The sequence below is a fragment of the Oncorhynchus clarkii genome, unplaced genomic scaffold (assembly GCF_045791955.1).
Source record: "Oncorhynchus clarkii lewisi isolate Uvic-CL-2024 unplaced genomic scaffold, UVic_Ocla_1.0 unplaced_contig_573_pilon_pilon, whole genome shotgun sequence".
NCBI lineage: Eukaryota > Metazoa > Chordata > Actinopteri > Salmoniformes > Salmonidae > Oncorhynchus > Oncorhynchus clarkii.
The window spans coordinates 36,499-63,730 of record NW_027260843.1 but is presented as its reverse complement, the minus strand read 5'-3'; the positions used below and the strand labels follow the sequence as shown (position 1 = coordinate 63,730).

Sequence of the window (27,232 nt, the reverse complement as noted above, 5' to 3'; positions counted from 1 at the left end):
AATTGAACCCTGTGTGTGTGTGTGTGTTGAAACTATAATTTCAGTTCCTGTTGATACTATGTTCCAGTCTTACTTCTGCTAGCACATTGTAGCAATAGGAGGAAGAAGGATTGGGAAACTAACTGCAAATAACAAGAAGCTGAACTCCGCCTAGCAGAGACATCTTTGTAATAGCAACTATTAATTATGAGCTTATATGGTATTAAAGATAAGGGACATCACCCTGGGCGGGGTGATCCTCAGTAGGGGATAAAAAGGGAAAACACCATATTTTGTACTGAGTGTCTAGCTTGCAAATTACTGTAAGTGTAAACTCCAGGTTGCAATCCTTATTAAACAAGCTAACCTCTGATCAAAGAAGTGTCCTGTGGTCACTTGTGTGCACATAGGGCAGAATTCCATTACAATTCTCTGCCTAAATGACTACAGACCCGTAGCACTCACTTCTGTAGCCATGAAGTTCTTTGAAAGGCTGGCCATGGCTCACATTAACACCAATTATCCCAGAAACCCTAGATACACTCCAATTTGCATACAGCCCCAACAGATCCACAGATGATGCAATCTCCATTGCACTCCACACTGCCCTTTCCCACCTGGACAGAAGGAACACCTATGTGAGAATGCTCAAAGCTCATCACTAAGCTAAGGGCCCTGGGACTAAACACCTCCCTCTGCAACTGGATCCTAAATTTCCTGACGGGCCAACCACAGGTGGTAAGGGTAGGTAACAACACATCCGCCACACTGATCCTCAACAGGAGTGCTTGCTCACTCCCCTCCTGTACTCCCTGTTCACTCATGACTGCATGGCCAGGCATGACTCCAACACCATCATTAAGTTTGCTGATGACACAGCTGTGGTAGGCCTGATCACCTACAAAGACGAGACAGCCAATAGGGAGGAGGTCAGAGACCTGGCCGTGTGGTGCCAGGACAACAACTTCAAGACAAAGGAGATGATTATGGACTACAGGAAAAGGAGGACCGAGCACGCCCCCATTCTCATCGATGGGGCTGAAGTGGAGCAGTCTGAGAGCTTCAAGTTCCTTGGTGTCCACATCACCAACAAATTATCATGGTCCAAACACACCAAGACAGTCTTGAACAGGGCACGACAAAGATTATTCCCCCTCAGGAGACTGAAAATATTTGGCATGGGCCCTCAGGTCCTCAAAAAGTTCTACAGCGTCATCATCGAGAGCATCCTGACTGGTTGCATCACTGCCTGGTACGGCAATTGCTCTGCCTCCAACCGCAAGGCACTAGAGAGGGTAGTGCGTACGGCCCAGTACATCACTGGGGCCAAGCTTCCTGCCATCCAGGACCTCTATACCAGTTGGTGTCAGAGGAAGGCCCTAAAAATTGTCAAAGACTCCATCTACCCTAGTCATAGACTGTTCTCTCTGTTACCGCACAGCAAGCGGTACCGGAGCGTCAAGTCTAGTTCCAAAAGACTTCTTAATAGCTTCTACCCCCAAGCCATAAGACTCCTGAACAGCTAATCAAATGGCTACCCAGACTATTTACATCCCCCCCTTTTTTAAACTGCTGCTACTCTCTGTTTATCTATGCGTAGTCACTTTAACTCTACCGACATGTACAGATTACTTGTAGTTTTTCATGTTGTTTGTCTGTCATTTTTGTAATGACTTGGTGCTGCCTATCTTGGCCAGGACGCTCTTGAAAAAGAGATTTTAAATCTCAATGAGCCCTTCCTGGTTAAATAAAGGTTTAATAATAATTTAATAAAATATTACCTCAATTACCTCAACTTACTGGTGCCCCCACACATTAACTCCGTACCCCCTGTATATAGCCTCACAATTGCTATTTAACTGCTGCTCTTTAATTACTTGTTACTTTTATTCTTGTGTTTTTTACCTATTTTTTTTACTTAACACTTATTTTTCTTGAAACTGCATTGTTGGTAAGGGCTTGTAAGTAAGCATGTGTTGTGTTGCTACCATGTTGTTGTCATGTTGTGTTGCTACCATGCTGTGTTGTTTTTCTGCCTTGTTATGTTGTTGTCTCAGGTCTCTCTTTATGCAGTGTTGTGTCTCTCTTGTTGTGATGTGTGTTTTGTTCTATATTTATATTGTATTATTATTATTATTATTTTTATCCCAGGCCCCCGTCCCCGCAGGAGGCCTTTTGCCTTTTGGTAGGCCGTCATTGTAAATAAGAATATTGTTCTTAACTGACTTGCCTAGTTAAATAAAGGTCATATAAAATAAATAAATAAATAAAACATTTCACTGTAAGGTGAATTGTTGTATTCGGCACAAATGACAAATAAAGATTGATTTGATTTAGTATATCCCTCACTGTGAAAACAGTTGATGGGACTGGAAAACTGGTCATTTAGCTAATAATCATTGGTAGTGATTGGCGAAACCATTCTACTTAAATACTTCATGGCCAAATCAACTAAAATCCACTGAAATCAACTCAATATTCAGTTTGACCTTACTTAAAGGTGATTTGGCCATTTTAAAAAGGTTGTTTATATTTAGAACAGATTTGTAATATCTGTAAAACATCACTTACTCATTCTGCTACTAATTCAAGCTAACTTAATTCATGCTGCCACTGATTTGAAAGAAAAAAGAAGTTGCAAATCTCTTACATGACTTTTCCTTATCTCATTTGCAGTAATGTTAGCATTCAATTATCACCTTACAAGATCTGAATCAAAACCCTTGGTAAACCCTCATTTAATATCATTTATTTTAATGATGCTACTTATTTAAAGCCATTTCAGGCATTTCTAAGCAGTTTCAGAAACCTATTTCACGAGGAAATTTAAATGACCAATTAATTGTCTTTCTTGTAAATGAGCCCACATTGATCAACTAAGAGTTTTCCGTGAAATGTTTGGAAAGTTCAAACAAAAATATGCTGATACTTTACCTCAAAGGCAATCTTCTACAAATGTATTCTGTGCTACTTACTCACCTCTCTACAGCAAGCAAACATACTGAACAATGTATGTGGTGTTGGGTAAAGGAGTACAGCAGGATGGGTGTGGCTGTTCTTTGACTTGTTCTGACTGGTTTTCATATTCAAGCTACAATAAAACACCTCAGTGTGGTAGTTAACCCTAATTTCCCCTCTATAAAATAGAATGACCTTGCTCAGTATATTACTGTGATTGAACAATTGTGCTTAAACTAATTTAAACTAATACAAAATCCTGTCATACAATAACTTTGGCTTTATTCAGCTACATAATTTCTTGGCTGTAACATGATCATGTAAAAAATTTAATGTTTCCAGCGAATGGCTTTAGCGGCAAAACTGTATTTTTCTGATCATTTAAGAAAATAGCTTTCTTGCATCTTTTATTGAGTGTTTTTAAACATAATAATAATGTGTTGCCAAAACTGGAAGTTATTTTTCAGTTTTCTACTTCGGTAGGCATGGTCATGACATGACATGGTCTAAATAATCTAAGGTCCAGGCACTCAGGGGGGTTTTAATATTAAAAGCTGTTATTAACTGGACATAGAGCATATTACAAACATGTACGTGTTTCATCAGAGTGAATGTCATGGTGGATAGACAGTGAATCGACCTGGAATAACCTCCTCATTCTAAAACTTCTCATTTGGAGACTAAGCAGGGCCTGAGCCCTAGGACCATGCCTTAGGTGTCAGGGGTGCGTACTGGCGGCAGAGAAATCAGGCGCAGCAAAAACTGTGTTACAATGGCACAGTTTAATAATAAAAGCAGAGTAAACAGAACAATCAATACAATGGGTACAAAACCAGTCGCACACCAGAATGTAATACATGTATCACTAGCCACTTTAACTATGCCACTTTGTTTACATACTCATCTCATATGTATATACTGTACTCGATACCATCTACTGTATCTTGCCTATGCTGCTCTGTACCATCACTCATTCATATATCCTTATGTACATATTCTTTATCCCCTTACACTGTGTACAAGACAGTAGTTTTGGAATTGTTAGTTAGATTACTTGTTGGTTATTACTGCATTGTCGGAACTAGAAGCACAAGCATTTCGCTACACTCGCATTAACATCTGCTAACCATGTGTATGTGACAAATAAAATTTGATTTGATTTGATTTGATTTGATTTGAAATAACGTGCACAAGCACTTACAATAAACAATTCCGGACAACGACATTTGCGGGAACAGAGGGTTAAATACACAACATCTAATAATGGAATTGAAAACAGGTGTGTGGGAAGACAACCGCCGAACGCCGCCCGAACAAGGAGAGGAACCAACTTCCGCGGAAGACATGACAGTACCCCCCCCCCCCCCCCCCCCCCTTGACGCGCGGCTCCAGCAGCTCGCCGACACCGACCTCGGGGACGACCCGGAGGGCGAGGCGCAGGGAAATCCGGACGAAGACAGTGGAACTCCTGCAGCATTGAAGGGTCCAACATGTCCTCGACCGGAACCCAGCACCTTTCCTCCAGACCGTACCCCTCCCACTCCACGAGATACTGAAGGCCCCTCGCCCGACGCCTCAAATCCAGTATGGAACGAACGGAGTACGCCGGGGCCCCCTCGATGTCCAGAGGGTGCGGAGGAACCTCGCGCACCTCAGACTCTTGGAGCGGGCCAGCCACCACTGGCCTGAGGAGAGACACATGGAACGAGGGGTTAATACGGTAATCGGGGGGAAGCTGTAACCTGTAACAAACCTTGTTCACTCTCCTCAGTACTTTAAATGGCCCCACAAACCGTGGACCCAGCTTCCGGCAGGGCAGGCGGAGGGGCAGGTTTCGGGTCGAGAGCCAGACCCAGTCCCCCGGTGCGAACACCGGGGCCTCACTGCGGTGACGTCTGCGTTCTCTTTCTGGCGCAGCACGGCCCGCTGAAGGTGAACATGGGCAGCTTCCCATGTGTCCTCCTCTCGCATGAACCAGTCGTTCACTGCAGGAGCCTCTGTCTGACTCTGATGCCAAGGTGCCAGAACCGGCTAGTACCCCAGTACGCAGTGGAAGGGCGAGAGGTTAGTGGAGGAGTGGCGAAGCGAGTTCTGTGCCATCTCGGCCCAGGGCACGAACGCCGCCCACTCCCCTGGCTGGTCCTGGCAATAAGACCGCAGAAACCTGCCCACATCCTGGTTTACTCTCTCCACCTGCCCATTACTCTCGGGGTGAAACCCTGAAGTAAGGCTGATCGAGACCCCCAGACATTCCATGAACGCCTTCCAGACCCTAGACGTGAACTGGGGACCTCGATCAGACACTATATCCTCAGGCACCCCTTAGTACCGGAAGACGTGCGTAAACAAGGCCTCCGCAGTCTGTAGGGCCGTAGGGAGACCGGGCAGAGGGAGGAGACGACAGGACTTAGAGAACCGATCCACAATGACCAGGATCACGGTGTTACCCTGTGAGGGGGGAGATCGGTAAGAAAATCCACCGACAGGTGCGACCAAGGCCGTTGTGGAACGGGTAAGGTGTGTAGCCGCCTGCTCAATGTCCGCGTCCAGCTCCCACACTATCGGCGCCACCAGGCAGGAGGCTGGGAGTATGGGAGTGGGATCCATGGGCCGCTCCTCTGTGTCATACATCCGGGACAATGCGTCTGCCTTCACGTTCTGGGAGCCTGGTCTGTAGGAAAGGGTGAACACAAAATGGGTGAAAAACATGGCCCACCTTGCCTGGCGAGGGTTCAGTCTTCTCGTTGCCCGGAAGTACTCCAGATTGCGGTGGTCAGTACAGATGAGAAAAGGGTGTCTAACCTCCTCTAGCCAATGTCTCCACGCCTTCAAGGCCTTGATGACAGCCAACAGCTCCCGGTCCCCCAATGTCATAGTTTCTTAATCTTAATGTTTTTCCTCATAATCCTGGACTATCGGACCACCATTTTATCACGTTTGCAATTGCAACAAATAATCTGCTCAGACACCATCCAAGGAGCAGCAAAAGTCGTGTTATAAATTCACAGACAACACAAAGATTCCTTGATGCCCTTCCAGACTCCCTCTGCCTACCCAAGGACGTCAGAGGACAAAAATCGGTTAACCACCTAACTGAGGAACTCAATTTAACCTTGCGCAATACCCTAGATGCAGTTGCACCCCTAAAAACTAAAAACATTTCTCATAAGAAACAAGCTCCCTAGTATACAGAAAATACCCAAGCTCTGAAGCAAGCTTCCAGAAAATTGGAACGGAAATGGCGCCACACCAAACTGGAAGTCTTACGACTAGCTTGGAAAGACAGTACCGTGCAGTATCGAAGAGCCCTTACTGCTGCTCGATCATCCTATTTTTCCAACTTAATTGAGGAAAATAAGAACAATACGAAATTTATTTTTGATACTGTCGCAAAGCTAACTAAAAAGCAGCATTTCCCCAATTTGGAAACCCAAATTGGTCTACACGGACAAGTTCTGGCATGGTTTCGATCTTATCTGTCGGAAAGATATCAGTTTGTCTCTGTGAATGGTTTGTCCTCTGACAAATCAACTGTACATTTCGGTGTTCCTCAAGGTTTCGTTTTAGGACCACTATTGTTTTCACAATATATTTTACCTCTTGGGGATGTCATTCGAAAACATAATGTTAACTTTCACTGCTATGCGGATGACACACAGCTTTACATTTCAATGAAACATGGCGAAGCCCCAAAATTGCCCTCGCTAGAAGCCTGTGTTTCAGACATAAGGAAGTGGATGGCTGCAAACTTTCTACTTTTAAACTCGGACAAAACAGAGTTGCTTGTTCTAGGTCACAAGAAAAAAAGAGATCTTCTGTTGAATCTGACAATTCATCTTAATGGTTGTACAGTCGTCTCAAATGAAACTGTGAAGGACCTCGGCGTTACTCTGGACTCTGATCTCTCTTTTGACGAACATATCAAGACCATTTCAAGGACAGCTTTTTTCCATCTACGTAACATTGCAAAAATCTGAAACTTTCTGTCCAAAAATGATGCATAAAAATTAATCCATGCTTTTGTTACTTCTAGGTTAAACTACTGCTCTACTTTCCGGCTACCCGGATAAAGCACTAAATGAACTTCTGTTAGTGCTAAATACGGCTGCTAGAATCCTGACTAGAACCCAAAAATGTTATCATATTACTCCCTACACTGGCTTCCTGTCAAGGCAAGGGTTGATTTCAAGGTTTTACTGCTAACTAACAAAGTATTACATGGGCTTTCTCCTACCGATCTCTCTGATTTGGTCCTGCCGTACATACCTACACGTACGCTACGGTCACAAGACACAGGCCTCCTAATTGTCCCTAGGATTTCTAAGCAAACAGCTGGAGGCAGGGCTTTCACCTATAGAGCTCAATTTTTATGGTATGGTCTTCCTACCCATGTGAGAGATGCAAACTCGGTCTCAACCCATAAGTCTACTGAAGACTCATCTCTTCAGTGGGTCATATGATTGAGTGTAGTCTGGCCCAGGAGTGTGAAGGTGAACGGAAAGGCTCTGGAGCAACGAACCGCCCTTGCTGTCTCTGCCTGGCCGGTTCCCCTCTTTCCACTGGGATTCTCTGCCTCTAACCCTATTACAGGGGCTGAGTAACTGGCTTACTGGTGCTCTTTCATGCCGTCCCTAGGAGGGGTGCGTCACTTGAGTGGGTTGAGTCACTGATGTGATCTTCCTGTCTGGGTTGGGTTTTTCCTAGCCACCGTGCTTCTACACCTGCATTGCTTGCTGTTTGGAGTTTTAGGCTAGGTTTCTGTACAGCACTTTGAGATATCAGCTGATGTACAAAGGGCTATAAAAATAAATTTGATTTGATTTGATGTACCCCCGATGCAGGGATTCGGAAACATATGTTTCTATAGCCGCCGTCTCCGCCTGTGAGAGGGGCTACAAGTTACTCCTGGGAAGTGCAGCTTCTACCAGGAGATCTATGGCACAATTGCCCCGTCGGGGTGGTAATTGAGTCGCCTTCTTTTTGGAGAAGGCAAGAGCCAAATCGGCATATTCAGGGGGAATGCGCACGGTGGAGACCTGATCTGGACTTTCCAACGTAGTAGCACAAATGGAAACCCCTAAACATCTCACCCAGCACTCTCGCGACCACCCTGTGAGTGTCACACCCTGACCATATTTTGCGTTGTATGTTTCTATGTTTTGTCTGGTCATGGTGTGATCTGAGTGGGCATTCTATGTTGTGTGTCTAGTTTGTCTGTTTCTGTGTTTGGCCTGATATGGTTCTCAATCAGAGGCAGGTGTTAGTCATTGTCTCTGATTGGGAACCATATTTAGGTAGCCTGTTTGGTGTTGGGGTTTGTGGGTCATTGTCTCCTGTGTCAGTGTTTGTGCCACACGGGACTGTTTCGGGTTTACACGTTTGTTGTTTTTGTAGTTTATTCATGTATAGTTTTCTTATTAAAAACAAACATGAATTTCAACCTCGCTGCATTTTGGTCCTCCTCTCCTTCGACGGAAGAATCCCGGTACAGAATCACCCACCACAACAAGACCAAGCGGCGTGGTGACAGGCAGCGGCAGCAGGAGCAGCGCAAGGAGTACTGGACATGGGAGGATGAGTTGGATGAAAAAGGACCCTGGGCACAGCTTGGAGAATATCGCCGCCCCAAAGAAGAGCTGGAGGCGGCGAAGGCGGAGAGAAACTGGTATGAGGAGGCAGCACGGCGGCGTGAATGGAAGCCCGAGAGTCAGCCCCAAAAATGTCTTGGGGAGGGCACACAGGAAGTGTGGCGAAGCCAGGTAGGAGACCTGCGTCAACTTCCTGTGCTTACCGGGGGCTAGAGAGACCGGGCAAGCACCGTGTTATGCTGTGAAGCGCACGGTGTCCCCAGTGCGGGTGCATAGCCCGGTGCGGTACATACTAGCTCTGCGTATCGGCCGGGCTAGAGTGGGCATCGAGCCAAGTCCCATGAAGCCGGCTCTACGCATCTGGTCTCCAGTGCGTCTCCTTGGGCCGGCTTACATGGCACCAGCCTTGCGCATGGTGTCCCCGGTTCGCCTGCATAGCCCAGTGCGGGCTGTTCCACCTCGCCACACTGGCAGGGCGACCGGGAGCATTCAACCAGGTAAGGTTGGGCAGGCTCGGTGCTCAAGAGCTCCAGTGCGTCTGCACGGTCCGGTCTATCCGGTACCACCTCCAGGCACCAGCCTTCCGGTGGCAGCCCCCCGCACCAGGCTGTCTCTCCGTCTCATCCCTACAGGTGCTCCAGCCTGTCCAGTGCTGCCGGAGCTGCCAGTCTGCAAGGAGCTGCCAGTCTGCAAGGAGCTGCCAGAGCCGCCAGTCAGCATGGAGCAGCAAGAGCCGCCAGTTAGCATGGAGCAGCCAGAGCCGCCAGTCAGCATGGAGCAGCCAGAGCCGCCAGTCAGCATGGAGCAGCCAGAGCCGCCAGTCAGCATGGAGCAGCCAGAGGCGCCAGAGCCCCTCAGTCCAGAGGCGCCAGAGCCCCTCAGTCCAGAGGCGCCAGAGCCCCTCAGTCCGGCGCTGCCAGAACTTCCGCCCCTCAGCCCAGAGGCGCCAGAGCCCCTCTGTCCCGAGCTGCCCCTCTGTCCCGAGCTGCCCCTCTGTCCCGAGCTGCCCCTCTGTCCCGAGCTGCCCCTCTGTCCAGTGGGTTCATTTAGGAGGGTCGCCGTGGTTAGGAGGAAGCGGACAATGGGGCGAACTATATCGAGTGGATTTCAGTTGGTTTTATAACTACCAATGAATTTTTGCAAAATTACATTTTTTTCCAGAACCATAGACTACTTTCATGGTGAGGAAACAACTCAACTTAAGTTTTAAAATACTGAACTTCCCCTTTAAGTAAAAACTAATAGAAGATGGGTTTATCCTGTATCTAGTCCCCCCATTTGAAAAAGTCATAAGTATTTGGACAAATAAAAATTCACAGGACAAATAAAAATTCAGTGTTACGAAGTTGATTAACTAGCTAATATTATTGCGCTTGCTATCTCTAGGGGTCTTGAGCCAACCTGCAAAGGGCACACTACATCACATATCTCTAATCAGGTCTCAGCTAACCAGCTCATCTCCCTCACTAGGGAGAACCATTTCCTGGGAACCACTGTTTATGTATTCTCAGAAAATGTTGTGATGTTTTTTTCCCCCTGTTCAGAGAAGTTAGTCAGGTTTATGTCTTATCATACATCCTGATATTATCAGGTTCTGACCACTAGATGACACTGTTACCTGATGGTGCTGTTCCCTCAATGTTAAAAATGTAGTTCACCTAAATTACATATTGGTTTCCTTACCCTGTAAGCAGTTTATTATGGATACGGTCTCCCCATGATTTTTTTTACTAACTTTATTTAACTAGGCAAGTCAGTTAAGAACAAATTCTAATTTTCAATGACAGCCTAGGAACAGCAGGTTAACTGCCTGTTCAGAATGACAGTTTTGTACCTTGTCAGGGATTTGAACTTGCAACATTCCAGTTACTAGTCCAACACTCTAACCACTAGGCTACCCTGCAGCTTTGGTTGTAGAGCTCTGCTAGTTTAAAATATGGAATCGTTTTTTAAAGTGGAACAGAGCGTTTTAGCAAAATGAAACCTTGTTAAAATATGTTCATATACACCCCAAGAAGAACATCACACTTTAAAAAAAAAAATTCTGACAAGCAAGCACTTAGATATTGTCCTTTTCACATTTTCATACTTTCATAGAATGTTTGGGAATGACGTGGAGTAAGACATTTGTAAAAATTCTATAGCAAAATAGTGGGAAAGCAGCTGTGCATTTTGACAATTTATAGACACTGAACTTTGAACTGGACTCTGTGTTTACATGCAATAGCAACAGTGCAACTGTAGATAATTAGAAAGCATTGGCCACAAGCCACAAAATACACCTGAATGGATTTCTGCAAATGTGCAAATATTATGGGAGTCCTATTACATTTGGGAACTTTACAGTCATATTGATCAAACAACCATGAAAAGTTAGGCTCTCTCTCCCTCAGTTGCCTATGCACATCAGCAACAATAACAAGATCAACAACTAATGCTAGCCAGAGTGAGATAAACAAATATCTAACAAGGGAACAGTAGATAAAACCTCAAACTCTTTCAGCTTGTAGTTGGCCATCAAAATTGCCTGCTCGCCCTTCTGCAGCTTGCCTGCCAACGAGTGATTGTTCCAACCCACATGTTGACCTCTGAATGGGAACTTGCCTGCCTGCTCGCCAATTTGATCGATCCTAAATACATTTGATTGACAACTAAGATATATGCTAACTGTGGATAACAGTCATTCAAGTTCACCATAGCTAGCAAGCAAAGTGATTCACATTTTTCCCTAGCTAAACAAATGACACATGCAACTATAGCTGTAGCCACTGAAAAGGGGGGTAAAAGTTACCCATACCCAATGACATGACATCCTCCCAGCAGCTAGAAAGTTAGCTACTGTAGCTAACACATTACCAGCCTTAGTTACATGTGTCTGTTTTTGTCCAAAGTATTGAGTCATTGAGACTGAAACAGTGATCATTCCGAATGGGTGGAGGCAGCAAACAATGTACCAGTCCAGCTGTGATTTACAACCTGAATGCAGTATTTGTTGGACTACCAAGAAATGTATTGGTGAATTATATTAATCATGCATTGAACTGCATCCATCTATTCTGCCAACAATGCCTTACCCCAGGTCATGGAATTTTGGGGTAAAATATAACCTATTTGTGAAACCTCTTATAAAGTTGGTTTGGTAGCATAAACACGGAATTTGATATTTTTACTGAAATTATGATTGTCTTTGTTTGTTTCATATCTGCCAAGTAGATAAATGTGATTTGGCCATGAAAAAAACACCATTGTATGTTTAACCAACACACCAGTAGAGTGGAGGTTGCTTCTATAGTAGAACGGTCTGTAAAACATTCACTACTTTTCCATATCTCATTTGCAATAACTTTAACATTCAATTATCATTTTACAAGATATTACCCAAGCTAATTTCAAGTTAATAACTTAATAAATGCTGCCACTTTGAAACATTTTTCTATATATATATATATATATATATCGTTCGTAAATTCACCTTGGCAATCTACTCCAATTTCAGAGCGCAGAATAATTGAGGAATTTACAAAACGCCCTAAACTCGGTTGTTCTGACAGGTGTAAGTAAACATCTGCCTAAAAAATTGAATACAAAGGGTTAGAGAGTGTTTTTCTCTTGTTTACTGTATGTCTGTAAGTAGCTAACAAGCTAGCCAACTTTAGCCAGTTAGCTTGTGTGCTTGACTGCCATTGTGAGGTCAGAATGCTCGAATCAACCCTATTCCAAGACTCAAAGCTACAACGCTACTCCAATCTGACAACGTTCAAAATTTACAAACGCCCAGAGCACACTCTGAGTGCATTCTGACACTCTAGAGTGAATTTACAAATGCACCCAAAGTTGCAAATCTCTTACATTACAAAATCTTCTCATTTGTAGGAATTTTAGCATTTCATTATCACCTTAAGATATTAATCAAAATCTGAATAAATCTATCCCAAGCTTAACCCTATTCAAAGATAATTTAATAAATGTTGCTACTTATATGGCAGGCAAAAACCTGAGAAAAAAATCCAAACAGGATGTGGGAAATCTGAGGTTTGTAGGTTTTCAATTCTTTGCCTATTCAATATACAGTGTCCATATTGCACTTCCCAAGGCTTCCACTCGATGTCAACAGTCTTTAGAACCTTGTTTTAGGCTTCTACTGTGAAGGGGGAGAGAATAAGAGCTGTTTGAATCAGGTGTCTGGCAGAATGCCATGAGCTAAGTCAGGCGTGCTGCCGTGAGAGTTAGCTGCGTTCCTTTTCATTTCTAAAGACAAAGGAATTGTCCAGTTGAAACATTATTGAAGATTTATGATAAAAACATCCTAAAGATTGATTCTATACATCATTTGACATGTTTCTACGAACTGTAATATAACTTTTTTTTACTTTTCGTCTGAACTAAGTGATCACGCATTGAGCATTTGGATTACTGGGCTAAACGTGCAAACAAAAAGGAAGTATTTGGACATAAATGATGGACTTTATCGAACAAAACAAACATTTATTGTGGAACTCGGATTCCTGGGAGTGCATTCCGATGAAGATCATCAAAGGTAAGTGAATATTTATAATGCTATTTCTGACTTTTGTGACACCTCTCCTTCTTTGGAAAATGGCTGTATGTTTTTCTGTGGCTAGGTGCTGACCTAACATAATCACAAGGTGTGCTATCGCTGTAAAGCATTTTTGAAATCAGACACTGTGGCTGGATTAATGAGAAGTTTATATTTAAAATGGTGTATAATACTTGTATGTTTCAGGAATTTTATTTATGAGATTTCTGTTGTTTTGAATTTGGCACCCTGCAATTTCACTGGCTGCTGGCTAGGTGGGACGCTAGCGTCCCACATATCCCAGAGAAGTTTTAATGACTCCAACCAAAGTGTATGTAAACTTTAGACTTCAACTGTACATACCTATTTGAAGGTTTGTGTCGAATTTGAATTGGGTTTTTAGGGAGGTCCTAAAGTGATCTTCAGAAGTAAACAATGTCTTTTGAGAGTCATGATAGCTTGCATTGATGATGCAAAAAATGACTAGGTATCCCCCTTACCCTGTCCCTGTCTTTTTCTTGTTTTTAAGTGGTGAGAGAAGTGCTGCACCTGGTGGAGAGAGGCTGTAAGACAGAATTAGTTGCTCTATGCGTGCTGTACGTTACGCCATGACACGTCACGATGTAACATACATCGTTAGAGGGGTCAGTTTTTTTCAACTTTTCTCCAATACTATAGAGCCATTACCATGTTAATCAACGCTTGAATAGAAACATAGAAACCTCAGATTTTGATGTCAACATAGTCGCTACAGTTCCATTAGTTTTCTTTGCAGCCTAGTTTGAATGTCGCGGTTGCGCACATTTGTACGGAATGGGGTTAGCGGATGTTACTGAGTAAGAGCAAGCGTAATTAGCTATACAGCCTGATAGTACCAGTGATGGTGTAGACCTAAATCAGCATGTTGTTTGTGCAACAGTATCTTCTAAATTAAAGAGGTAAACGCAAAGCAAGTATATGTTAACTACATGAAGTAGCTAAGAGAAAACGTTCAATGTAGCCAAAGATTATCGGGTCCCTTAGGAAACACTTATCAACACTTTAGTTCCTACCCTGTCACAATAACTCCTCCCTGGCATTTTCATTCGTTGTCATGTCAAACAACACTGTATTAAAAGTGTCCACTATTATATTCAAACTATATAATTAGAATATACATTCTATTTTCGTGATTCCAACAGTTAACCCAAGTGTTTTTCTCTAAATCGCAAGTCAAATTGCAACATTTGGTTAAAAATAAGGCACAGATTGCTTGCCCATATCGTGCAACCCAATGTGTAGAAGTGTAGAAATGATCTCGTATGCAGAAATTTATGAAAAGTATGACTTTTTGGGGTTGAAGTTGAATTGAACAGTATGAAATGATCAGAATGGAGAAACATCCATTGAAATCACTTAGAATGTATGTGTTGCCACCCTAGGGTCACGCACTACTCAGGGCAGATTTAGAAATGTTATTATTAAAAAACATAAAATACCATCATACCGTAAAAAATAAATAAATACCGTGATATAATATTTCGGCCATATTGCCCAGCCCTAGTACTGTATATAGTATCTATGTCTCTAAACCTCTGACCATTGATAATATTCTTAATTGATTCCAAAACCTTTACTTTCAATTGACCTTTTGTTTAGCCCACCACCTAGGTTACTGTTGCAACCTCTGTCAACATTTTACCAGGAAGCCCAATTCCCCATTCAAACCACTGGAGAAAACCCCAAACAATGATCTCCAACTGGGTTTTTAATACACAATGAAATTCATTACAGTCTACCCGTTGCTAATCAGGCCAATCTCGGGTATGTTGTGGTGGATTGTCATCATAATTGCTTCACGGGAACCTGGTAAATTAAGTTTGTAGTGTAGCTAGCCACTAGCTGGCTCTGAATGCACTAGTGTAACCATCTAGCAAACAATGTGTTGTGTCTTTGGCTATGCCGGATTAAGTGATATGACATGCTATTCTATAAAATCATTTCTCCGTAATTAATATTACCTGATTGAGCTAATCATGTAAATATAATTAACTAGAGAGTCGGGGAACCATTAAATAATATTTATAGAGCTGTTATCTTCCGAATAAACTCTTAAAGGCCTAGTAATATTTTACATCAATAGCAGTCAATATTAATCGTCATCTTAATTCAGTCTCATCTGAAAGTTGTAAATTCTTGGTTATCTGCACGAACCCTGGCTCCCAAGTTGAATCAGCAATACAAAATTGGGTTTAATCATTTATTTACTAAATACCTAACTAATCACACAGAATTACACATACACATAATTAATTCATAACTTGATTACAAATTATGACATAAAGGAAAACGTCCCTAGCGGGCGGAACAGAGATGACAGCTTGTTACACAAAAGAAAAGGTGCTGGGTTTGAGTGAAAGAGCGGGAAGACTGAGGAACAAAAGGGAGAAGCTGTGCTATCGTAAATACAGTATCTTATGCATTCTAAATTACCACCCATTTGGAAAGGAAAATGCAATAAATATTTACTCTGAGCTGCGCTTCGGTAGGTTGGTGGTAGATGGAAGGCCGTGTTGCCCAACCGAGTCCTTTGAAGAATGTCTCTGGTGGTCAATTGGATACGTTGTAGTAACGTCGTTGTGTGATACCATTCGCAACCAAAGCTCACGCTGATATTGGCTTCGTTCTGTAGGTATTATCTGAACCATTCTGACATCAGACCGTCGTCCTCACATCTTCGGAACAGGAGGTTATATTGTCGTCAAGGCTTTATATAGGAAGGGAGAAAAGGAGTGTGTTTCATAGTTTACAAACGATGTCTCCACATGGGCGGGCCACTGAGTGAGCAGAGCCCTATCTTATCATATCTCACATTTTAGAAGCTAAAATCACATTTCAACCCATCACAAAACATTTCATATTCAAGCATTTAAGTTGAACAACAATTCCACGTGAATCTGATAACTCTGATGTGTAGACTTTCCACGAACTGACATCATATTCATTAAGTACCACCGCATATGTTCAATTGGTCTGATTACCAGAATATAGTTCATTTCCTCCCACCTTCTGATGTTCCCATAATCTCTATGTTAACCAAGGGTTTTGCAAATGTAACATCAGAAGGGTAGAGATAGGAAAAGGGGGGGAAGAGGTATTTATGACTGTCATAAACCTACCCCCAGGCCAACGTCATGACAGTGGGTTCAATCTTGCAATTAACCTGCATGTTGCAAATTAACCTGCATGTTCGCAGAAACCCTGGTAGGCGAATTAAGTCCACTCCATGGCTGGACAGCAGATGTCCAGTTGGTGATCGCTGTTGCAGTCCCCCCTCTGGTGTGGTCGACCCTGGTAGGGTGTCTGCAAAGGAACAAGTCAGCTCCATGGCTGGGCAGCGGATGTCAGGATTGGGATCGCCGTTCCGGACCCGTCGTCTGGTCGTCCAGACTGGAAGATCTGGGCAGTAACTTAGGCAGATGTTAACAACGCACACTCATGAAATATATCATTACATTTCCTCCCAAATGAGTGGCATTGTGGCACTAACTGATGGTTGTATGGGGAAGTTGTTTATGGCTCTATCACTTTCTATGTGCCGAAGAAAATGAAACAAAATTAACGAAAGCATAAACAAAACAAAATATAGTTATGCCCCCTTAATCATCTAATTGGACTGTATTATATCTACGTCCATGGTCTTGGCAAAATGACCCTATCATGGCATTGTCTAATGTCATATCTAGGGCTTTCCTAATTTGCGGGGTGTTGCTTAGGGTACTATTCTAAGTTGACAACTTAGCTGTAAGGCATTCGTTTTGGTCAGTCTACAGGGATGACCTATGGACTTCTGGGAAGAAAACTGGTGAGTGCTGTAGCTGTAGAGTTAACGGCCTCAAAATAAATGTTCAACTTTACTAAGGCTGGTATTTTGCTCGGACCCTTAAGGCAATCATACAGATATTATCCCATGTATCCATGAATAAAGAGCACTGACATTATTTTTGCAGCTGAGGTTTCATTGTTGGTTGGATCTCGTCACCGTTTCTGTCATGCACCAGTTCACCACCGGCCTGTAAAGAACCCCCAGGTCTTTAATCTACAGATATTTCATACACCCATGCACGGTTTTGGTGTCTCTGTCACGATCATCGTAATGATTAGACCAAGGCGCAGCGTGCATAGAGTTCCACATATTTTAATAAACTGAAACTCACTGAACAAAACAACAAACAACCAAACTAGACGTGAAGCTACTGGTGTGCACTAAGGCAACTATACATAGACAAGATCCCACAACACAAATTAGGAAAATGGCTACCTAAATATGATCCCCAATCAGAGACAATGATAAACAGCTATCTCTGATTGGGAACCATATCAAGCCAACATAGACATACAAAAACCCCTAGACATACAACAACCCTAGACTTACAAAAACTAGAGTACCCACCCTAGTCACACCCTGACCTAACCAAAATATACAGAAAAGCAGAGATATCTAAGGTCAGGGCGTGACAGTCTCCATGGAACGACAGAAAAAGATATTGAGATCTGGACCAAACTGTCACAAGAACTTTCAATCCCCATGATAATAACTAACACCTATTTAAGCTTTGACCAATCCCCGAGGTTTGTAAGACCCTGGGTTTAATAATAATTAGGCAAAGACTCAGTTTATGCAAAAGGTCCGTAAAGCTATTCACGAGAACGTTCTGAAGTCCAAAATACAAAGACATGCCGTTTTATAACTCACCCTCTCCCTACCTCCTACATGCACATACACGCACATACAGACACACAAACAGTAGGTGGGATGTATCTTTCCCCATAGTTCTCACCACTCCTTTATCACTACAAAGCTGGCAGTTCCATCCTCCCGAGATTAGAGGGACCTTGACAGGACTCCCTTTCCTGACGTAAGTTTCTCAGAGTTCTAACCAGGTCAGGTCATGCACAGTTTAATTGTTCTCTGTATTTTCTTAGTCACACACACATTTCTACTTGTCTCGACCAAACCGTATTAGACTGAAGTTTATCATTCTAATCCATTATACATATTACATAATCGAATAATTACTAATAGTTAAGTTTGTCTAATTATTCATTATATATGTTACATAACTTGTTATGGCTGGGGGCAGTATTGAGTAGATGGATGAATAAGGTGCCCAGAGGTGCCCAGAATAAACTGCCTGCTACTCAGTCTCAGTTGCTAATATATGTATATATTTGGATTGGAAACAATCTGAAGTTTCTAAAACTGTTTGAATGATGTCTGTGAGTATAACAGAACTCATATGGCAGGCAAAAACCTGAGAAACAATCCAAACAGGAAGTGGGAAATCTGAGGATTTGTAGCTTTTCAACTCATCCCCGATTGAAGATACAGTGGGAAATTGGTCATCTTGCACTTCCTAAGGCTTCCACTAGATGTCAACAGTCTTTAGAACCTTGTTCTTTAGGTCCTTTAGAACCTTGTGAAGGGGGGCCGAATGAAAGGGGAATGAGTCAGAGGTCTGCCAGCAGCCATGAGCTGACCATGCGCGTTCATGTGAAAGTTAGCTTGCTTTCCATTGCATTTCTACAGACAAAGGAATTCTCCGGTTGGAACATTATTGAAGATTTATGTTAAAAACATCCTAAAGATTGATTCTATACTTCGTTTGACATGTTTCTATGACATGCAACGGAACTTTTTGACTTTTAGTCTGGCCGTCTGCTCACGCGTCATGAATTTGGATTACTGGGCTGAACACACTAATAAAAAGGAGGTATTTGGACATAAATTACGAACTTTATCGAACAAATCAAACATTGATTGTGGACCTGGGATTCCTCGGAGTGCATTCTGATGAAGATCCTCAAAGGTAAGTGAATATTTATAATGCTATTTCTGACTTCTGTGGACTCCACATGGCGGATATTTGTTTGGCTGCTTTGGTCTCTGAGCGCTGAACTCAGATTATTGCATGGTATGCTTTTTCCGTAAAGTTTTTTTTAAATGTGACACAGCGGTTGCATTAAGGAGAAGTTTATCTAAATTTCCATGTATAATAGTTGTATCTTTTATCAATGTTTATTATGAGTATTTCTGTGAATTTGTGTGGCTCTTTGCAAAATCACCACATGTTTTGGAACTACTGAACATAACACGCCAATGTAAAATTAGATTTTTGGATATAAATATGCACTTTATTGAACAAAACATACATGTGTTGTGTAACATGAAGTCCTATGAGTGTCATCTGATGAAGATCATCAAAGGTTAGTGATTAATTTTATCTCTATTTCTGCTTTTTGTCTGGAAAAATGACTGTGTTTTTTCTTTGGCTGGAAAAATGGCTGTGTTTTTCTGTGACTTGGCGGTGACCTAACATAATCGTTTGGTGTGCTTCGCTGTAAAGCCTTTTTCAAATCGGACACTGTGGTGGGATTAACAACAAGATTACCTTAAAAATGGTATAAAATACTTGTATGTTTGAGGAATTTTAATAAAGAGATTTCTGTTGTTTGAATTTGGTGCCCTGCAATTTCACTGGCGGTTGTCATATCGATCCCGTTAGCGGATCTCAGCCATAAGAAGATAATCTAATAATTACGTTTCAGGGTGGAATTCTTTAGTCATTACCTTAAACATATAAATTCCCTTATCAACAACCCCCCCCAAAAAAACAATTATTTAAAAATATATTTTTTATTTTTCTAGCAAAACAAGTGGGGCTCAAAACAGGTGGGTCTCTGCCCCACCTGCCCGGAATAACGGGTCGCCACAGAATGGCAGAAGCATAATTATTTGCCGTGCTGGTTGAGCTCGAAAGAAATCCAGATTTTCGTAAACTAAAAAACAAGGGTTAAATATTTTCAAAGTAAAAAGTCATCCAACGTCAGTAATTGTCTAGTTGAATATGAAATCTCAAAAGGACAAGGAGCAGTTGTGCAGTTTCGGACTGCAGAGGGTAAGTTATAAAAAGTCAACAAAAAAAAATTATACAAATTAGGTTATGATGCTTTATCATAGATATTCTAAATGATGGAAAGTAAATACAAGAGGCTTTTATGAAAGTAAAATATTAAATAATACAAAGGAAGAAGCCCTTGATTCTCATTCAATTCAAATGGGAAAATCTTATATAAATCTGCATTTTTGTATTTGTTTTTTAAACTACTGTACTTGTAAATAAAAAAAAGTATGTGGACACCTGCTTGTCGAACATCTCATTCAAGGCCGAGACTGAACCATGAAAAACAGCCCCAGATCATTATTTCTCCTCCACCAAACTTTATAGTTGACACTATGCATTGGGGCAGGTAGCGTTCTCCTGGCATCCGCCATACCCAGATTTGTCCGTTCGACTGCCCGATGGTGAGGCGTGATTCATCACTCCAGAGAATGCGTTTCCACTGCTACTGAGTCCAATAATGGCGAGGTTAACACCACTCCAGCCGACGCTTGGGATCACGCATGGGGATTTTAGACCTGTGTGTGGCTGCTTGGCCATAGAAACACATTTCATGAAGCTCTAAATGAACCGTTCTTGTGCTGACGTTGCTTCCAGAGGCAGTTTGGAACTCACTTATTTAATAGGATATTTTACATGCATACTACACCTCTAAACACAACCAATTAAACAGTATAGCACTTATTTAATAGGATATTTTACATGCATACTACACCTCTAAACACAACCAATTAAACAGTATAGCACTTATTTAATAGGATATTTTACATGCATACTACACCTCTAAACACAACCAATTAAACAGTATAGCACTTATTTAATAGGATATTTTACGTGCATACTTATTCGATCTCATAATAGGCCAATTAATAAAAAAAATAAAAAAATATATATATATTTTTTTTAAACGAGCAAAACAAGATCTCCCCGATCAATGTCTTAGGTTCTTATGTAAAAATTTGGCAACGATTCATACTCACACCCAGTACTTTCTGATCAAAATTTGGTTTAGGCTATAATACAATATGCAGATTTCGATTTAACAGGCTCTGCTCACCTTATTTAGAGCGCTCCGATCAGATTTCCTGAGGCAAGATGAATGGCTCACTCTTCCGTCTGATTTTTGAGCCGTGATCAGTCTCGTCCTCTCACACTAATTTATCATAGATCGAATTCAAGAACAACCATCCTCACGCTACCATTTTGTTAGTGTTTATATACTGGAGAGTTGAGACCAAATCACGGACGCTGGACAGAGTGGATTTCAGTTGTAACAAAAGACACTTTTAATGAGTCAGAGATATCTTGTCCCGCAGTTTTACGTGCACGGATCTAGTTCATACAACTCGGCAAGGAGTCAGGTGAAAAAGAGGCCTTATACAACGGTTACATTCATTTTTATACATAGAATAAAGTAGGTGGAGTCTTGTCGTTTCGGTCTTCTTGACTGGTCGGAGGGTTGGAGGCGGGCCTTGCTCTAGCCAGAGCAGAAGCCCCATTGGTGCACAGCAGAGCCTTATCCTGAGCATCCGACCAATAGAGGGGGTCAGTCTTGTGGCTGGGTGTATGTGTTCTTGCAACGGAATGTCTGAGTTTATATGAGCTATGTGTATGAATATTTATATAACACTCGGTAGTGAGTGTTGCAACCGAGGACACACCATTCTTACACGCTACGCGCTTTAGCACTCTGTGGTTGTAACGGAGCGCAAGCATAGGACACACTGCACCCTCCCAGTGCCCTGGAGACACAGCACGCAGCGCCGGCGCAGGATACGGGGACGAAACGGCGTACTGGAGACCAAACACGCTGGGCTGGCACAACACGCCCTTGCTGGATGCACACTCTCGCTTGGCACTTGTGGGGGGCTGGCCGACACCGTGCGCTTGACCGCATAACATGGTGCCTGACAAGTACTGCGCTACTTTCAGTAAGCACGAGGAGTGAGCTCAGGTCTCCAACCTGACTCTGCCAGACTCCCCGTGTGCCTTCCCCCCAAAAAATATTGGGGCTGCCTGTCGCGCTACCGTGCTGCCTCCTCATATCGCCGCTGCTCAGCTTTCCCCAGCCTGTGCCCAGGGTCCTTTTCCATCCAAAATCTCCTCCCAAGTCCATGAGTCCAGAGATTGCTGCTGCCCGATACAACGCTGCTTGGTCCTTGGTTAGTGGGTTATTCTGTAACGGAATTCTTAGTCCTCCTCTGAGGAGGAGTTTGAAATGTCGGACCAATGCGCAGCGTGGTATGTGTTCATGATGATTTATTATACTGAACACTGAAAAACAAAATAACGTGAAAATAAACGAAAACCGAAACAGTCCTGTAAAACACTAAAATATAAAATAATCAACCACCAAACACAGGTGGGAAAAGGCTACCTAAGTATGATTCTCTATCAGAGACAATGAACGACACCTGCCTCTGACTGATAACCATACCAGGCCAAACACATAAACACAACATAGAAAAAAGAACATAGACTACCCACCCCAACTCACGCCCTGACCAAACTAAAACAAAGACATAACAAAGGAACTAAGGTCAGAACGTGACAGTGTTCCCATTCTGTGAACATGTGTGGCCTACCACTTCACGGCTGGCTGAGCCATTGTTGCTCCTAGAAGCACTTACAGTTGACAGGGGCTGCTCTAACAGGCCAGAAATTTGACAAACTGACTTGTTGTAAAAGTGGCATCCTATGACGGTGCAACGTTGAATGTCACTGAGCTCCTCAATACGGGCCATTCTACTGCCAATGATTGTCTATGAAGATTGCATGGCTGTGTGCTCGATTTTATTCACCTGTCAGCAACAGGTGTGGCTGAAATAGCTGAATCCACTCATTTGAACGCATGTCCACATACTTTTGGCCATGTGGTGTTTGAATGACTTGCGATTTTGTTCTCATTATGAATAGAGCAAGAAGCGAAAGTGAAACTAGAACCAAGACACCCACCCTGCAGTAAATTTGTTCAGTTCGTGTCCAGCAGCAATGGCAGAATCATACTTATTTTCCGTGCTGGTTGAGCTCGAAGGAAACCCAGATATTCCTAAACTTAAAAACAAGTTGGTTAAATATTTTCAAAGTAAAAAGTCATCCAACGGCGGTGATTGTCTAGTTGAATATGAAATCTCAAAAGGACAAGGAGCAGTTGTGTGGTTCCGGACTGCAGAGGGTAAGTTATAAAAAGGCCAGTCATTTTTTCCACAAATTAGGTTATGATCTTTTATCATAGATATTCTAAATAATGGAAAGTAAATACAAAAGGCTGTTATGTTAATCTAAAAATACATCAAATATGAAATAATACCAAGTAAGAAGCCCTTGATTGTCATTCCATTCAAATGAGAAAACCCTATGTAAATCAGCATTGCTATTTTTTAAACTACTGTAGGGCATGACACTGTTCTTGTAAAACAAAAGTTTTTCATTACACACTAACATTTTGCACATGATTTCAAATAGAAAGTGAAACTGTATTTAAATACTATACACGTGTTGCATGTTCTTTCTAGTTTCACTTTGAGCATACTTGGCAGACCTATACATCATGAGCTCAGCTTGTCTATCTTTAAGAAAACCATGATAAACCTGAAAAACAAGTTAAGATATTGTATCATGTTATATTGTTAATTAGTAAGCGAGCTGCTCTCTATTTTAATTGTATTTATTTACTTGCATGCCTCTTTGTTATTTCCTTTTAATATATGTTTATTTTGGGTCACGAACTCTGAACAAAAAATTATCTGCTTGAACTGGCCGATCAAGAAGGAGCTGGCTCAGGACCAATTTTCTAAAATATTTTATGAGATTAGAGAAGACATTAGGAGGGATCATAGACCATTCCTCGATATGGAGTCTTTCCAGATCCTTGATATCCTTTGTCTGTGCCCGGAATAACGGGTCGCCACAGAATGGCAGAAGCATAATTATTTGCCGTGCTGGTTGAGCTCGAAAGAAATCCAGATTTTCGTAAACTAAAAAACAAGTTGGTTAAATATTTTCAAAGTAAAAAGTCATCCAACGGCGGTGATTGTCTAGTTGAATATGAAATCTCAAAAGGACAAGGAGCAGTTGTGCAGTTTCGGACTGCAGAGGGTAAGATATAAAAAGTCAACAAAAAAAATTATACAAATTAGGTTATGATGTTTTATCATAGATATTCTAAATAATGGAAAGTAAATACAAGAGGCTTTTATGAAAGTAAAATATGAAATAATACAAAGGAAGAAGCCCTTGATTCTCATTCAATTCAAATGGGAAAATCTTATATAAATCTGCATTTTTGTATTTGTTTTTTAAACTACTGTTCTTGTAAATAAAAAAAAGTATGTGGACACCTGCTTGTCGAACATCTCATTCAAGGCCGAGACTGAAGCATGAAAAACAGCCCCAGATCATTATTTCTCCTCCACCAAACTTTATAGTTGACACTATGCATTGGGGCAGGTAGCGTTCTCCTGGCATCCGCCAAACCCAGATTTGTCCGTTCGACTGCCCGATGGTGAGGCGTGATTCATCACTCCAGAGAATGCGTTTCCACTGCTACTGAGTCCAATAATGGCGAGGTTAACACCACTCCAGCCGACGCTTGGGATCACGCATGGGGATTTTAGACCTGTGTGTGGCTGCTTGGCCATAGAAACACATTTCATGAAGCTCTAAATGAACCGTTCTTGTGCTGACGTTGCTTCCAGAGGCAGTTTGGAACTCGGTAGTGAGTGTTGCAACCGAGGACACACAATTTTTACACGCTACGCGCTTTAGCACTCGGTGGTTGTAACGGAGCGCAGGCATAGGACACACTGCACCCTCCCAGTGCCCTGGAGACACAGCACGCAGCGCCGGCGCAGGATACCCTGGGCCGAAACGGCGTACTGGAGACCAAACACGCTGGGCTGGCACAACACGCCCTTGCTGGATGCACACTCTCGCTTGGCACTTGTGGCGGGCTGGCCGACCTCTCGTGCCTGTCGCGCTGCCGTGCTGCCTCCTCATATCGCCGCTGCTCAGCTTTCCCCAGCCTGTGCCCAGGGTCCTTTTCCATCCAAAATCTCCTCCAATGTCCATGAGTCCAGAGATTGCTGCTGCCCGATACAACGCTGCTTGGTCCTTGGTTGGTGGGTTATTCTGTAACGGAATTCTTAGTCCTCCTCTGAGGAGGAGTTTGAAATGTCTGACCAATGCGCAGCGTGGTATGTGTTCATGGTGATTTATTATACTGAACACTGAAAAACAAAATAACGTGAAAATAAACGAAAACCGAAACAGTCCTGTAAAACACTAAAATATAAAATAATCAACCACCAAACACAGGTGGGAAAAGGCTACCTAAGTATGATTCTCTATCAGAGACAATGAACGACACCTGCCTCTGACTGATAACCATACCAGGCCAAACACATAAACACAACATAGAAAAAAGAACATAGACTACCCACCCCAACTCACGCCCTGACCAAACTAAAACAAAGACATAACAAAGGAACTAAGGTCAGAACGTGACAGTGTTCCCATTCTGTGAACATTTCACGGCTGGCTGAGCCATTGTTGCTCCTAGAAGCACTTACAGTTGACAGGGGCTGCTCTAACAGGCCAGAAATTTGACAAACTGACTTGTTGTAAAAGTGGCATCCTATGACGGTGCCACGTTGAGATGAGATTAGAGAAGACATTAGGAGGGATCATAGACCATTCCTCGATATGGAGTCTTTCCAGATCCTTGATATCCTTCGTCTGTGCCTATGGACTGCCCTCTTCAATTCAAACCACAGGTTTTCAATAGGTTTGAAGTCTGGAGACTGAGATGGCCATAGCAAAATATAGATTGCATGGCTGTGTGCTCGATTTTATTCACCTGTCAGCAACAGGTTTGTCTGGAATAGCTGAATCCACTCATTTGAACGCGTGTCCACATACTTTTGGCCATGTGATGTTTGAATGACTTGTTCTTTTGTAACATTTCATTATGAATAGAGCAAGAAGCAAAAGTGAAACTAGTTGTTTTTCTGTAATGGGGAACTGAAGATTAATGGGTCAGGGACACTGGAGGAATTTAAGTCCAGGACTCATAGCTACATGTGGCAAGTTCTCATTGGGCAGAATTGTCTATGCATTGAGCCTGAAACAGGATACTTGTTATTTGGCCATTGGTCCAATTTTACTGCATGGAATTCTAATTGGTCTACCACTGGCTAGGGTTGGGTTATAAACTACATCCTGTCTCTTTGTTCAAAGGAGAAACCATTGAGGACAGGGAATAATAAACATCTACCATCTGCTTCCCAGCATACCAACTATGATTTGATCTCTTTGAACAAATATATTTTTCTCCCCCTGATTTGCTTTAGGGTCTGTGTTATTGAAGAATAACATCAACTCCTAACAGGGTTATGAAAAAATATGATCTTTGGCACTAAAATCACATTATGTAAATATACTGAATAAAACTATAAATGCAACATGCATCAATTTCAAAGATTTTACTGAGTCTCGGTTCATATAAAGAAATTACTCCATTTAAATAAATAAATTAGACCCTAATCTATGGATTTCACATGATTGGGAAAACAGATATGCATCTGTTGGTCACAGATACCTTAAAAAAAGGTAGGGGTGTGGATCAGAAAACCAGTCAGTATCTGGTGTGACCATCATTTGCCTCATGCAGTGCGACGCAGCTCCTTCGCATAGAGTTGATTGTGGAACGTGGAATGTTGTCCCACTCCTCTTCAATGGCTGTGTAAAGTTGTTGGATATTGTCAGGAACTGGAAAATCCTGTCGTACATGTCAATCCAGAGCATCCCAAACATGCTTAATGGGTGACATGTCTGGTGAGTATACAGGCCATGGAAGACCTGGGACATTTTCTCCTTCCAGGAATTGTGTACAGAACCTTGCATGGGGCTGTGCATTATCATGCTGAAACATGAAGGGATGGTGGCGGACGAATGGCAGGACAATGGGCCTCAGGGTCTCGTCACGGTATCTCTGTGCATTCATATTACCATCAATAAAATGCAATTGTGTTCGTTGTCCGTAGCTTATGCCTGCCCATACCATAACCCAACTGCCATCGTGGGGCACTTTGTTCACAACGTTGACATCAGCAAACTGCTCACTCACTCAACGCCATATCTGCGGTCTGCGGTTATAAGGCTGGTTGGAGGTACTGCCAAATTTTCTAAAACGACCTTGGAGGCAGCTTATGATAAAGAACTTGACATTA

At 42.4% G+C, this 27,232-nt stretch overlaps 1 protein-coding gene across 3 annotated transcripts in view; it reads left to right on the top strand.

The window, feature by feature from the left end:
- Positions 1 to 22,978: 22,978 nt before the first annotated feature.
- Positions 22,979 to 27,232, top strand: part of LOC139401896 (protein mono-ADP-ribosyltransferase PARP14-like) — a 30,425-nt gene continuing 26,171 nt past the window's right edge. For all 3 annotated transcript variants that reach the window (XM_071145902.1, XM_071145901.1, XM_071145900.1), the window contains exon 1: positions 22,979 to 23,178. In XM_071145902.1, coding sequence (XP_071002003.1) covers positions 22,995 to 23,178 — 184 coding nt within the window. In that variant the 5' untranslated portion in view covers positions 22,979 to 22,994. The remainder of the gene's footprint in view (positions 23,179 to 27,232) is intronic.